The sequence below is a fragment of the Taudactylus pleione genome, unplaced genomic scaffold (assembly GCF_031769625.1).
Source record: "Taudactylus pleione unplaced genomic scaffold, aTauple2 ptg000032l, whole genome shotgun sequence".
Lineage (NCBI taxonomy): Eukaryota > Metazoa > Chordata > Amphibia > Anura > Myobatrachidae > Taudactylus > Taudactylus pleione.
Genome location: NW_028284434.1, coordinates 32487504 through 32502698, shown reverse-complemented (window position 1 = coordinate 32502698; position 15195 = coordinate 32487504). Strand labels below are relative to the sequence as shown.

General features: G+C 39.1%; 1 protein-coding gene across 1 annotated transcript in view; it reads right to left on the bottom strand.

The window, feature by feature from the left end:
• The window catches only part of LOC148539013 (cytochrome P450 2W1-like), a 51626-nt gene extending 40190 nt beyond the window's left edge, over positions 1–11436 (bottom strand). The window contains exons 1-6 of the mRNA XM_088451870.1: positions 11236–11436; positions 7198–7360; positions 6631–6780; positions 5842–5999; positions 4989–5162; positions 2665–2806 (exon numbers count right to left, since the gene is read on the bottom strand). Of these exons, the coding sequence (XP_088307996.1) occupies positions 2665–2806; positions 4989–5162; positions 5842–5999; positions 6631–6780; positions 7198–7360; positions 11236–11436 (988 nt within the window). The remainder of the gene's footprint in view (positions 1–2664; positions 2807–4988; positions 5163–5841; positions 6000–6630; positions 6781–7197; positions 7361–11235) is intronic.
• Positions 11437–15195: the final 3759 nt, after the last annotated feature.

The following is a 15195-nucleotide window of genomic DNA, read 5'->3' as shown; positions in this document are numbered from 1 at the left end:
ATGCCGGCGACATCTGCCGCTGGCAGGCTGCCAGATAAAATGTCTGTCGGTCTGACAGACATTTTATCTGGCCATGTATGCCCAACATTTGCCTATGACAGCTTCCTTCCTGTTTATGTTCTACAGTAGAACGCAAAACCAGGAAGTGCGGCAGCCGGCACAGGCATACATAGGGGAATTAGCCTGTGCCGGCAGCTGCTATTAGGCGGCCGGGCAGGCAATGTCAGCCGGCCCGGCAGAGGGGTGAATTGGACCGGCCCAGCGGGAACTATCCCGCTGTCCCAGTGGCCCAATCCGCCCCTGGGAGGAAGACTGCAGTGTACAGAAAGTAATTCCTGCATGCAGTCAGCTCCTGGAACTGGGCTAAGGGCTAAGCTCCATCACAAGCCAGACCGAGCCAGGGATCTTAACCTTTGTAGTGCAGGACTGCAGGGAGAGATTATCAAGGATGGACTTTGCTAGGGGGGTGATCGCTCCAATCGCCCCCCCCCCCCCCGGATCTGCCACTGCATACTGTCAAGCTGCTCCCACAACAGCTCAATGGGGTTGAGATCTGGTGACTGCGCTGGCCACTCCATTACAGACAGAATACCAGCTGCCTGCTTCCTCCCTAAATAGTTCTTGCATAATTTGGAGGTGTGCTTTGGGTCATTGTCCTGTTGGAGGAGGAAATTGGTTCCATTCAAACGCTGTCCACAGGGTATGGCATGGCATTGCAAAATGGAGTGATAGCTGTCCTTATTCAAAATTCCTTTTACCTTGTACAAATCTCCCACTTTACCAGCACCAAAGCAGCCCCAGACCATCACATTACCTCCACCATGCTTGACAGATGGCGTCAGGCACTCTTCCAGCATCTTTTCACTTGTTCTGCGTCTCACAATGTTCTTCTGTGTGATCCAAACACCTCAAACTTCGATTCGTCTGTCCATAACACTTTTTTCCAATCTTCCTCTGTCCAATGTCTGTGTTCTTTTGCCCATATTAATCTTTTCCTTTTATTGGCCAGTCTCAGATATGGCTTTTTCTTTGCTACTCTGCCTAGAAGGCCAGCATCCCGGAGTCGCCTCTTCACTGCAGACGTTGACACTGGCGTTTTGCGGGTACCATTTAATGAAGCTACCAGTTGAGGACTTGTGAGGCATCTATTTCTCAAACTAGAGACTCTAATGTACTTGTCTTCTTGCACAGTTGTGTACCGGGGCCTCCCACTTCTCTTTCTACTCTGGTTAGAGCCTGTTTGTGCTGTACTCTGATGGGAGTAGTACACACTGTTGTAGGAAATGTTCAGTTTCTTGATAATTTCTCGCATGGAATAGCCTTCATTTCTAAGAACAAGAATAGACTGTCGAGTTTCATATGAAAGTTCTCTTTTTCTGGCCATTTGGAGAGTATAATCGAACCCACATATGTGATGCTCCAGATACTCAACTAGCTCAAAGGCAGGCCAGTTTTATAGCTTCTCTAATGAGCAAACCCGTTTTCAGCTGTGCTAACATAATCGCACAACGGGTTTTAAGGGATTTCAAATCATCCATTAGTCTTCTAACGCGCTTAGCAAACACAATGTACCATTAGAACACTGGAGTGATGGTTGCTGGAAATGGGCTTCTATACACCTATGTAGATATTACTATAAAAACTACGTTTGCAGCTAGTATAGTCATTTACCACATTAACAATGTATACAGTGTATTTCTGATTAATGTAATGTTATCTTCATTGAAAAAAACAGTGCATTTATTTAAAAAATAAGGACATTTCTATGTGACCCCAAACTTTTGAACGGTAGTATATAAATATACATATATATATATATATATTTATATATATATATATATATATATATATATATGGGATGCGATCTGTACCCCGACCATGGGGATTCCGGCACGTAGCATGCTGGGTGCTGGCATCCCGTACCCATCCGACACACACACACACACACACACATATATATATATATATGTATATATATAGATATATAGTAATGGACTGTCAACATTATGGTTAGGCTGCGGGCAGGAGAGTTAGGGTTTGGCTGTGTGTGTGTGTGGGGGGGGAGTTAGGGCTAGGCTGCAGGTAGAGATTAGGGTTAGGCAGCAGGGGAAATAAGGGTTAGGGTTAGGCACCAGAGGAGGCTTGTCTAACTGGTCATAGGTATGTTTTAGTGTTTTTTGGTTATTGTAGCTATGTATAACCTGGTATTTTATTATAAATTGTATATTAAGGTGTGCATTAATGTTTATTAAGTAAAGAGCTAGGGCCTAGTACCTCTAGTATAAACAGATGTGTCTAAATGTATTTTTAACAGAAGTTAACTGAACTAACTGCCTTGATGTTTTACTTTTAATTTTTTTTTTAAGTTGTGACTACCTGTAAATATGTGTAATGAATTCCTCGTATATGGCATCAAAAGGATTTCAATTCCTGGAGTGAATTTTGTACATGCTGTAATTTTGAATATTACATACATTAGCTTAATATTTATTGTCTACTGTCATTGACTATCAGTAGCTCGGACTCAAATATAAACTATCAAAGTTGGTTATTGTATTAGAGAACATTTCCTTTAGGGTACAAAGGTTATGGGGAGACGCAGTTTGTGAAGGCGGAATTATTGTTTACAGTGTCGAATACTAAAAAACGGAGAACAGAACCTACTTTGTATATGGGGGTATTTCATCATCGTCAGAATCCCCCATTGTAACGTTGTAGAGGTGGTCTCCGTGCCAGCCATTACCAGGTCTAGTACGGTGGCTAAGATATTGTCTTCGTGGAAAAATGTGTCTTTGTTTGTCCTTTCCTAGACCAAAAACATGGTAATATAATGTTAGCTTTGCTTTATATTTATAATTAATAAACTTACCTGTGTGCCTTACTGTCAGATAGAGACTGAAATTGTTCTTATTTAAGCAGAAGAGAAACCGAATAATTTAAACCTCTAGAGGGCATTTGATTTCAGTCCATGCACCTTTTTAGTATATTTCATTTCCTGCACGTCTCTTAGGTGCATAGTTTTAAAATGAGTGTTCGTAGAACACCAGAATATTTGGTGGTGATCATATGCCAGTCCCTTGTGTTAGAGAGGACAGAGCTGCATGTGACAGGGCAGTATAACTACAGTGCATCCGGAAAGTATTCACAACGCTTCACTTTTTCCACATTTTGTTATGTTACAGCCTTATTCCAAAATGGAATAAATTAATTTTTGTCCTCAAAATTCTACACACAATGCCCCATAATGACAACGTGTAAAAGTTTTTTTGAGATTTTTGCAAATTTAATAAAAAAAAAAAAAACACTAAGAAATCACATGTACATAAGTATTCACAGCCTTTGCCATGAAGCTCAAAATTGAGCTCAGGTGCATCCTGTTTCCACTGATCATCCTTGAGATGTTCCTACAGCTTAATTGGAGTCCACCTGTAGTAAATTCAGTTGAATGGACATGATTTTGAAAGGCATACACCTGTCTATATAAGGTTCCACACTTGGCAGTGCATGTCAGTGCACAAACCAAGCATGAATAGTGAATACCGACTGAAGACACCGTCGTCCCAGGGAAAATGTATTTCTTCAGAGGTTCCACATTGTGAGAAACCACTGTATAGGTAAGGTGCATATGGAATAGAAAGGAATGTTCCCAGACTGACAAGAAATTGGTGGCATGTCATGTTGACCTGGCTCATTTTCAGCAGCCACGCCCCTTTTGATGTGTGACCATGTCCATTTTTTGCAGCGCGCTTGAGGCGCGCAACACGTATTTTCCTATGTGGTGGGGGCGCCAATCTTATGTTTGCCCTGGGCTCCGAAGACCCTAGTTACGCCACTGCTGTGCAGCATATGTGTGCACTCGCACGATGAACCACCTTGTGGCTAACTGAATTGACAACATAGACTGTATATACATATTCCTAATGTCATTGTTCATTGTGAGGTGAGGTAAAGATTTGCTCCAGTTTGGAATTTTATGAATGACTGCCCAGAAAACAAAGGAACAAATGGTTCCAAAGTACTGAAACTGACCATTTGGGGGCAAATATCTTAATTGTGCAGAAAGCGCCACCTGTCTTACATACTGTACGTATAACAACTATAAGAATAGATCCACCTACTATCATCTCAGATGAGCTGTCACGGTTGCCTACAGGCAGAGGTGATGTGTGAGGTCAGACGCAACGGCAATGCTTATCTTACATACAGAGGAGTAGCGTGGAACCATGGCGCCCAGAGAAAGTGCATGTCATAGCGTCCCCCCTCCCTGTACTGTACTGTGCTAGTGGGGTATGTCCAGCCTGCGGGGAATACTGAAGTGAAGATCGAAACAGCAAACAGTGGCATTTTTATGCTGGGCATTGAGGTCCCATTGGGGTAATAGAATGCTTTAGTGATGCATCTGAAATTAAGGGGTAGCTGCTTTGGCACTGCTTTATTTATGTATAGCACATAGGATCTAACTTTTATCTCCTGTTAATCATTGTTATCAGTCAATAGAGGAGTTTGTATTATATATTCTTATCATTGAACTTAAATTGATAGAAAACATGTGCTACAGTGAAATTCCACAGGGTGCACAGCTTATTACTGCAATTACTGCCCCAAGCAGCTATCACTGGAGTGGGAACACTTATGGGAAGCTCCCTTCTCAGCTATGCTCCTACTTCACAAATATACATTGCACCTATATTAATGTGAGTACTACTAATCATGTCATGTTCTGTCTACCACCATTATTATTATTCCAGGTCTCCTAATAATATTTTTAAAAATCCGTGACTTATTTAGGATATGGAGCAAACTAACCAAGAGAAACCTAACAGGCGGCCGTCATACTATGTAGCGCCCCATGAATTCCGGAACTCTGGATGGCGCCCTCTGTCCATTTTGGCGCCCGGAGCTCATGCTCCACTGGAACCACCCTCGCTACTCCCCTGCTTACATGGACAATGGATATTAACAGCTATTAGAACATAAATAATAATGACCTGTTCTTGCTTGGCAATTATAGCTTCAATAAATGTGCCCATGCAGTTGTCATCTATTGTCTGTCTCTTGGCCTTAATATCAGCCTTTAGCAGCTCGCAGATCTCGTCAATCTTCTCCAGTATAATCTTGTGAGTCTTCATGAAGGTCCCAAGCATTGGGTATAAGTTAAATGCCTGATAAAACATAATTGCCCAAGTATAATATCTGTTTATGGGAACGTACAGCACTTCTGTCAATGTTTATTACATATTTGAAGTTTTAAAATAACTGATGGGATGAGTAGAAACTGACTGTTATAGACTCTTTATTGCCAAACATTGGTGCTGGCTATATAATATATTTTTATTGAAACAATACAATAGGAGGAACATTAGGAAGAGGCATCTTAAGGGGTTATTAGATATCATATGACACAAGTTTAAATAATATATAAGCTTATTGTAATATTGACAAATATACCTATGAATATTCTCATACAGAATTTAATGAGGTGCATTGAAATTGTATGTTTCTGCAATAACCCCCTCCCCCAATGTAGCTCAACTATGGAGTTCATGCTGTGGGCATTGGTGAGTCATTGGTATTTGGCACCTGCAGGGCTGTGTGCTACCTGAACAGCTGGGGTTAGGGGCAGGCAACCATAGAGAGATAAAGTGCTCATAGCAACCAATCAGCTCCTAGCTATTATGTATCTAACACAGTTAAGAAAATGACAGATATAAGATGATTGGTTGTTATGAGCAACTTCTCCACTTTACCTCTCTATGGTTTGATATAGCTCCCCCAAGGAGTCTACTGATTAATGAGAAACATGCGTTACCTACAGAAGACAGATGTAAGTGTAGTACCTACCAGTAAGTAGGGGGAGCCAAGCAGAACAACAATATCATCTATCAGCTCCTGCAGCCGTATGTAAATCGGATCACTGTATTCAAACCTGTTGCCAAACAACATGGCAAGTGTAATGTTTGTTGGGGCACAGGTAAATTCTCTCAATTTAAATTGTTCACCTAGAAGACAGATGATAGGGCATAGTTTTATTTTCTTGTGGGGAGATTAGATAGATAGATAGATAGATAATCCACAAAGAATGCCGCACTCACAGGTATTCGATTCAGTTAACTATGCTGGGGTGCACTGTATCTAAAAGCAATCCTGTAATATCCAGGATACCTATATATAAATTTGGTAATATAAGAGAGCACTCACCAGGCTTGTCATAGAAGAAGCAAAATGAGTTTATTAACTCATACAGCAGCAAAACACTCATAGGGACTTTTGTCAAGACGTGTAAAGTGTTTAGTGGATGGGTGCACTCACCTTCTCACTAAGCACTTTACACGTCTAGACAAAGGTCCTTTTTCATGCTCCTTTTTGATGTCCTCTCTGTGACGTGAAGTCCTCTATCACGATATTCCCTTGTGTAGAACCATTCAGGGGTTTAAGGAATTCCACAGAAGCCAAACAAACATACATTTGAGAAAAGTAGTCTCTACTGAAGTCTTTTGCAGAACATTGGACGTGTTGCAACAAAAACTCTGTGTACCCAAGACAATCAAGAATGCTGCCTTTTTTCTTGCCCGTCCATGGCATTTTCAGCAACTGGCAATCAATAATGTTGGCATTGTATATGGAACTCACCATTATAAGACTGAATCTTGTCTGTTAGGAACTGCAATTCCTCCATTATTTTGCCTTCAATTAGTTTTTTGCCCATTCCCAGGTTCTTCATGCTGTACAACATAAATCTTCTTGTTGTTCTCCATATTTCTCCAGAGGCAAAAAATACACCTTCCAAAGATGACAAATATTAGCCAGAAGTCTCTGTAGCTTGTACTGCTCTATCATGGTATTACATATTCAGTGCTATAAGATTAGACAGGAATAACATGCAGATGTTTGGTAAATAAGCAGAATATTTCTGCGTCTTTTTCATTCAGCTTTATGATATTTCCCTAAAATAGAAACTAAAAACAAAATGTAATAAAAATGTAAAATTTAAGTGGGCATAAATGTGCCCAGTGTGGCACAGAATGGGCAGAATAAAAACACCCGGGGCTCTTTATAGCTCCACTGTGGCTAAAGGCATGATTGTATGCATTGATGAACAGGGCAAATACATGGTAAGTGATAAAACTCTGGCAAGATAAGATTTTAAACCATGGCTGGAACGTAGTCAAAGATAGACATAAAAATTCAGTTCTGTACCATTTCCACGTTGGATTGCATAGAAAATGGGGAGTGCCGCTCTGTCTGAGAAAATATCCGCCCTCTCAACCAGCGCCTCCTTTATAGTTTCCAGTCCAGTGAGCACGACGACCTTATTCATACCCAGGTGAATTGTGAATATCGGACCATATTTTTCCGAAAGCTTTAATAAAAGATATAACATAGGTTCTATAAACAAATTGCCTTAAACTCGAAAAACATGATAATCTATAATAGTAACCCCCACGTATGCTCCTAAGTGCTATGCACCATTATTAGCTCATTTATCTTTTTTGAATAAATGAGTGGGGACTTGAAGAGAGACGCCAGGATCACTGGCTGCAGCCAGAAAAATAGATCAATCCATTAAGCTCATATGGACAGGTTATTTATAGATTGTGCCCCGACACAGAAGGATCCTCAGTAGTGTAGATCAGAATGTATAGGGGAAAGGCCCTAGATTGCACACCTAAGCACAATGTGAGGTACTACCTGCTGAGACTTGTAGTGCTGCAAGCAAAAAAAGTGGAAAAAATGCAAGTGCACACTCTACAATGCTAAACCTAATAATAATTCTGCTAAATTGCATCAAAGAGGTTCTTATTGTTTGGCAGAATCCTCAATTTGTAATTTTTGTAGTAGAACCAAAAATGGAAAAAGAAAGTAATATAATATAGAGGCCCTGATACAGAGGTTCACTCTGGCGCGGCTTTGTCATGTCCCGCATCTGCATCTTTATGCTAATGCTGCAACCAATCCGTCTCAGTGCATCTTTAGATGCATCATTGAAGCTTGTATCGGCACTATGGAAGGTGCATTCTCTACGTCTGTACATGGCGTCTTGCTTCGGCGCATGTTTCACTGATTTATTTCAGCGTTTCAAAACAGTATTGATGTGTCTTCACTTTAGCTTTGTGAAATGTACTATATAGTAATTAGTAACATACACCAAAGTATTGTTTCTATGATGTAATTGTATGCATTTATTTGTGAAAAAAATCTATATTCTTAATGTCAAAAATATAATACAATTTTGGTACCAAAAAGATTGCAGATAAATATAAAATTGTACCCTTAGTTGCCAAATAGTTATTTTTATAAAGCCAAGGGATAAAAGTTGACAAATGGTAATAAAAGTAGGATAGGTTATCACTTACCTGATGAAGCAGACAGAGGTCTTAGAAACTCATTTTAATTGGAGGAGTATTTTATCCTCCTTGTGTATTCGCTATGTTATTTTCTTTTATTAATTGTGGGTCTGCTAGGAAATTTACCAAATAAGGGTTCTACCCAACAGTTTTGTTTTTAATATGCCTATCTAGGACTGTGACGGAACACCCTTCAACCATGAAATGTTCACGTTACCGATCAAGCCTTTAAGCCATTTTCGGATAAATTGTACAATTGATATGCCCAGATTCCTCACCAATGCACTGCACAGCACTTATCACTTTAGATCCACTTCGTGAAGTCTGCTAATAGTGCCAAATTTCAATAAACACTCTAATTGGTCTGCAATTTTCTACCACACACACCAAGTCTGGAACAGTCTTCCAGAGCCTGATAAATCATATAAACTGTATATATGATCTACCCTACTCTCCAACATGACCCCTTCCACCAGTTACAAAATGCTCTGCTCCTGGACTTCCCACCTAATTTATGATTGAAGTCACCTTTGTTGAACTAGTTAATTGATGAGAAGGGTGTTTTATCACAGGTGACTGCAATCATAAATTAAGAAGGAAGTCCAGGAGCAGAGCATCTTGTACCTGGTGGAAGGGGTTATATTGGAGGGTCTGCATACGTGAATAAGAGCGGTATCTCAAACTATTGCTCTAGACAATACATGTAATAAATAAAGTTGAACATCTTCAAGCAAACACATAAAATATATAAGTAGAATAATATATGTATCTCTAACTTCCAGTTCATCTAGTATGTATTTTGTATTATGTTGTCTTTTCAGATGTTTGTTTACTGCATAGTTGTGCAAACATGACAAATCTCCCTTCGCATAGCTTGTGTATTAATTGTGTTCTTATTTGTGTGCACTTTTTTTTCAGGTGACAGAAAATGCAGATGGGTCAAGATGGAACAAAACACAGATCCTCCCCCCAATCCATGGCTAATCTTCCCTGGTTAAAGAAAGCCATCATACACAGACCCATAGATTAGTGCCTATAAAAGCCAATTACACCCTACTGTACACTGTAACTAGTGGATGGGGCATTAGCCAAACTTGGCCACACTTTCCCAGAAGGATCATTGAATTTCTCTTTTGACTAAACCTGATGGTCAATCTCTTTTCTTTGCACGAATGCAGGAACATATACCTCGCCCTCCAGAAATGTTTTATTTTACCCAAATTCATCACTTTGACAAAAGCAGATCTTACCATACAGAGGGCCTTTTACACATAATGTCAGCATTTCCATATGATATCCCTGCTTTCTACCAATCACCACTGGCTCAAAAGCAACAAATATAGAAAAATAATATGGAGAAACTGTCTGAGTTCTGGCATGCACAGAAGAGTGGTCACAAACCCTGTAGAATATAACAAAGTGATCAACAAAGAAAACTCATGTAAACTGTTTATAGACTGTTACCAAACTCCAATAAGGAGCCCATCACATATCTGACTCCCCCGTCACCTATAACAGAGCATGTGACTAAGTAGAAGACGCGTATCATATATGGTGGTCATGCAGACACATCAGGGAAGATACGTTATCTCATAATGACACACATGGATGACATCTACACAGCCGGGCACATGGTCATCTCTTCTGCACAAGAAACATATAATAAAATTTCACCTGTAAAGTAATGTCTCAAATCTTTTGGACACCTCTATACTTCCTTTCCTGTCCACTGCTCCTTTCATGTGTGATCTGCTAAATTAGATATTTTTTATACTAATTTAAATAATAATTCATTGATTGTTTATAACAGAAACCGTGTACTAAGGATTCAGACTAATTGTTTCCTGGTAAGGTCAAAGCTTGTACTTAGGACGCAGAATAATTGCTTCCTGGTAACGTCAAAGCTTTTCTGTTTCAATTATCTTATGTAAAATGTTATCATGGTAGATAACGTTTCATTATTTCCTCTTTACTGTATATTTTAATACACTGCTTATTTTGAATTGTATGACATAATAAAAGAATGAAGAATTAAAATTTAGAAAACAGATACCTTAGCTGGTAGGATTACCTTCTTCTGAAGCAACATTATACCTACTATGGTATAAACACAGAGTAATAACATTAGGTTTGGCCCCAAGATGAGCTAATGGCAGATAATCATCCTATCAAAATATATCAGTAATATTATAATATCATCTTCATTTCTAGCAAACACCATCCAGGAAAATACATGGACAGTACTGTGGGTCTGATTCAGAGATGGACACAATTCTGATGTTTATGCAGCTGAGCGACTATCGGTGGTCATCTGAGGCTCACTGCACATGTGTCAAGTTTCACTACTGATGTTGCTCGTAGTAAGGGTTTGACAGGCAGGGACCATTTATGGGTGGCAACTCAAACGCAGGCGTGTCGCGACCATTTCAGGGGCGTGTCTTAGCCTGCAAATACAAACCGTACGCAGTAAAATTGGCTCCCGCGTCTCAGTTCCAGCGCCAATTCTGCGCGACCATAGGGTTACTCAGCAGGCCAATTATCGACTGATCTGCAATCGAGGCTGGGTCACTGTACGCAGTCACTTGGATTTGTGAAGCTGCTGGTTTGTGTCTCAATAAAAATCCCAGTGGCTGTGACATTTGCCTATTGTCGCACGGCCGCTGCTTATAAATTTTCAGCTGCTGTGGCATTAGCGTCCTTCTTTGTCAGCTCTGGGTGACATGATCCCACTTACACTGCTGGATACATGCAATAAAAGTAAATAAATATAGCTCCCTCCAGACGTCTATCAAATACATGAATATAGATTACAATTGTGTCTGGTACTTTATTAGCTTTTCTATCAGGTTTTAAAGCTGATTATATGAAATGTAAAAAGTTACGACTTTACCTTTATAAGAGACATGTCCTGTCGCCGGAGATCCAGCAAGTGCAGGTTGCCTATTAGGGGTAGGGGTGTGGGACCAGGGGGGAAATTGTACGGAGTCTTCTTAAATCCTTTGATAAAGTACTCAGAGCAAATCAGTACCAGCAATCCGAGTATTAAACAGATGGTGACTGAATCAGTTACCAAGGAGAGTAAGTAGGACATTTCCATATCCGACCCTCAGTAAGCTGGCTGGCGTGAGAACTTGCAGTCAGTACATTGCCTATGCACTGCTCACTGTGATGATGCAGCTTTATATAGAGACAAGAAACTGCAGAGTCCTTGTGGCCAGATAAGTAGTGCTCAAACAATCTGGTACTTTATGATGATAATTGTATGTCACAATGCTCACAGGTACATTTATAACCCTTTTTATAACCCTTTTAACATTATAGTAAATAAAATATGTTCTCTTTAGTGAACAACAGCGGAATGTTTACAAGGAGTACAGTTTGAAGGAAAATGACTACAGACATGCATGGGGCCATACTGGAAATAACTCAGCATTAACCACTTAACTGACGATTTTTTTAATGTATTTATAAAAAGTCCGAACGATTATTATGATTTTTATTGTTTCTTCTTATTATCATGTGTCTCTGAATAAATTGTAAAATGTTTTATATATTTATTAGCACTAGCACTTTATTTATTTATTTTATTCACTTATTGTATACTTCAAGTGATTTATCATTTGAGATGAACTAAAGAGTTCATTTAGGTTACACCCCTTTCTTCTTTGCACTTAAGCAAACTTGTCACTTTGCAGTCAATTTAGTTTTATTCAATTGTTTACCAATACTTTTACCAGTATTTTATTATTGACATAGAGATGACACCTTTACATTTCAGGCTTAGTTGCTATATTTTAACACTATTTATATTTTCACTTTATAGCACAGTTGTTATAATTTAAACACCTATTTCACTCCATCACTCTAGTAAGACTGGCGCCGTACCTACCTATTTTTTGTTATTATCTGTGGTAAGTATTGGGGTAAAGGCAGCCAATACTTACACAAATATGTTTAGAAACAGATATCGCATAAATAAGAGGAGTGATTTATGTCAGAGTATTCAATGAAAGTGACTCTCCCCATGAGAATGCCCCCACAGAAAATGTGGAGAACATGTTTTGGGAAATGGAAAAAATGCTAACAAAAGAAATAAAAGCATGGTGGGACATTAGAGGATTGGATCATTACATCTTTTTGAACAGAATCCCCAGAGGCTTGAGACTTTTTATAAATCCTACTTTTGGTATGGAAAGCCCAGAGTTTTTGAAACACTGACACAGTATTTTACACAAATGTTCCCTGGATTTGATGAAACCAATCCCTTTCCACATGTATAGAGCATTCAAAAGGTATAAATGCAGCAAGAGAATTCCTTGAGTTGGATGGCTTTATGGATGTTTTACAGAAGGAGTTTTTAAGTGATCTTATGTGTTTTATACTTAACCACAGTTATTTTAAATTTTTAAACCAATTTTTTTGTCAAATATGTGGTACAGCAATGGGTACAACTTTTGCCACAAGTTTTGCGAACTTGTTCATGGGCTGCTGGGAGAAGAACTATGTTTACAGCAATAACCTGTTCAAGAACAACCTTATCTTCTATAAAAGATATATTGATGATGTTTTAATAATCTGGGAGGGATTAGAAGAAAATTTTAACCAGTTTTTAGTACTTAGTTCAAACAATAACATGAATTTTAAATTTATGTCAAATTTCAACACTCTGACCATTGAGTTTTTAGATCTGGTACTAATATCAACAGAGGACAAAGTTTGTACAATTTTTTTTATAAAAGGTGTGGATGCTAATAGCTACCTACATTTTAAAGGCTGTCATTTGGATAAATGGAAGAGAAACATTCCATACTCTCAGTTCCACAGGATTAAATGCAATTGCAGTGATGCCAAGATCTGTGACGAACAACTAGAAATCTATGCAAATAGATTCAAAGAAAAAGAATACCCTGAAGAAACTTTAATGGCAGCAATACAAAAACAAAAACTTTAGACAGAAAAGAACTACTGAAGTACAAAACAGAGGAACCTGAGAAAAAGGAGAAGGGTACCTTTTATCACTACTTACAATGGTCATGAGAATCAGATTAAGAAGTCCTTCAACAAAAACTGGAACATCCTTCTGATGGACCCCATATTAAAAAACATTTTGCCACCAAAACAACAGATTGTCTATAGGAAATCTAGAAACCTGAAAGACCTACTGGCACCTAGTATGCTACTGGAAAAAGAAGTAAAAATGACTTCAAACACTCTAAAATGTAATGGTAGCTATAAGTGCAGCCATTGCAACATCTGTAAATTTCACCATCCAAAAACTTTCATGAACTCAGAGGGGTCTAAAGAGTTCACAATAAAAAAATGTATGAATTCCAACTCCACCTCAGTTATATATCTGTTGGAATGCACTTCTGGACTTAGATATGTAGGAAAGACAAAGAGACATCTTAAGCTGAGGATCCAGGAGTGTATCTGAAATATAAGAAACAAGATAGAGGGACATGCTGTCTCTAAATGCTTCCTAATAGAGCATAACTCCAACCCTGAAGATATTACATTCAAATCTATTGAGCACGCGATGTTGGGAGAAAGAGGAGGAGACTTGGGGAACTTACTATCAAGACGTGAGATGTTTTGGTTGTTTGAACTGGACACGTTGGCACCCAAAGGGTTCAATGAAAGCTACGAGATTGCTTCATTCCTGTGATTGATAAGTTCCTATCTACTATCATACCTCCATGATTTTATAATTTTGTAAGCATCCTTGGATAAACATAGTCGGGCCTGACTTGTACTTTAAAGGGTGACCTTTAGTGGAAGACCAGGTATAGTAGAAAGTTAGGAAGTGGTCACCTTAATCTTAAATTATGGGAATATTTGCAGCCATTCCAGCGTGTGTATGCCCAACCCCGTCTGATCTTGGAAGCAAAGCATAGCTGGGCCTGGTAAGAACCTTGATGGGGGACCTCTTAAGAATACCCGCTGCTGCAAATGCATAGGTCAATATACATGGTGACAATTCCACAACTAGAAAAGGAGCCACCAACCAAGCAGCAAGAGGGATACTCACATGACAGAAAAGGAACCATCAACCAAGCAGCAAGAAGGACACTCACATGGCAAATAGAAGAGTTATTAGAAGATCAAGCACAGACCTGGTTTCATGAAATCAGTGAACACTTCAGGGAAGGTGTGATGCATACAACTATACCACCATGTACAAATCATATCTTAATTGATCCTACAAGATCATTTTGGTTGGGCCTGGCCAGTACCAGGAAGGGAGACCTCCTGAGAATAGCAGGTGTTGTAAGCATCATTCACTGCCAAAGAAAGTGTGAATTTTTGTGAACAATAAAGAACAAAAGACTCTGGAAAAATCATTTATATAACTGGGTTATGCTCTAAATCCGAAGGACTGAAGCACAGAATTTTTACCAATTGAAAACATTGTCTTTGTTTCTAAATAATCTGCTTGCTCCCCTACATATTAATATCTTGTTTCATACCATAATCAAATGATTATTATACTACACTTATATCAATATTCATATGCCAACTCACTGCCCATAACACATTGCATTGCAGTTTAAAAATGTTAGTAAGGGATGATATATATATGTGTTTATATATATATATTAAATCCATCATAAATAGACTCACATGCATAAACACCGCACATTCCGCACAGTTTATTAGCTTCATGCGTACGCATCTGCCACAAGTTAGCTAACGTCTTTTCCCAAACCCATAATACTTACACACTGCACACAGCAATGTAAGGGCGAAAGTATCCCGGTGACATCTGCAATAAGGGCGGAGATGACGGCTAATGGAGGACGCGGCCAGCGCAAGTACCAGGTCTGAAAAAGGGCGGAAGTGACGGAATAGT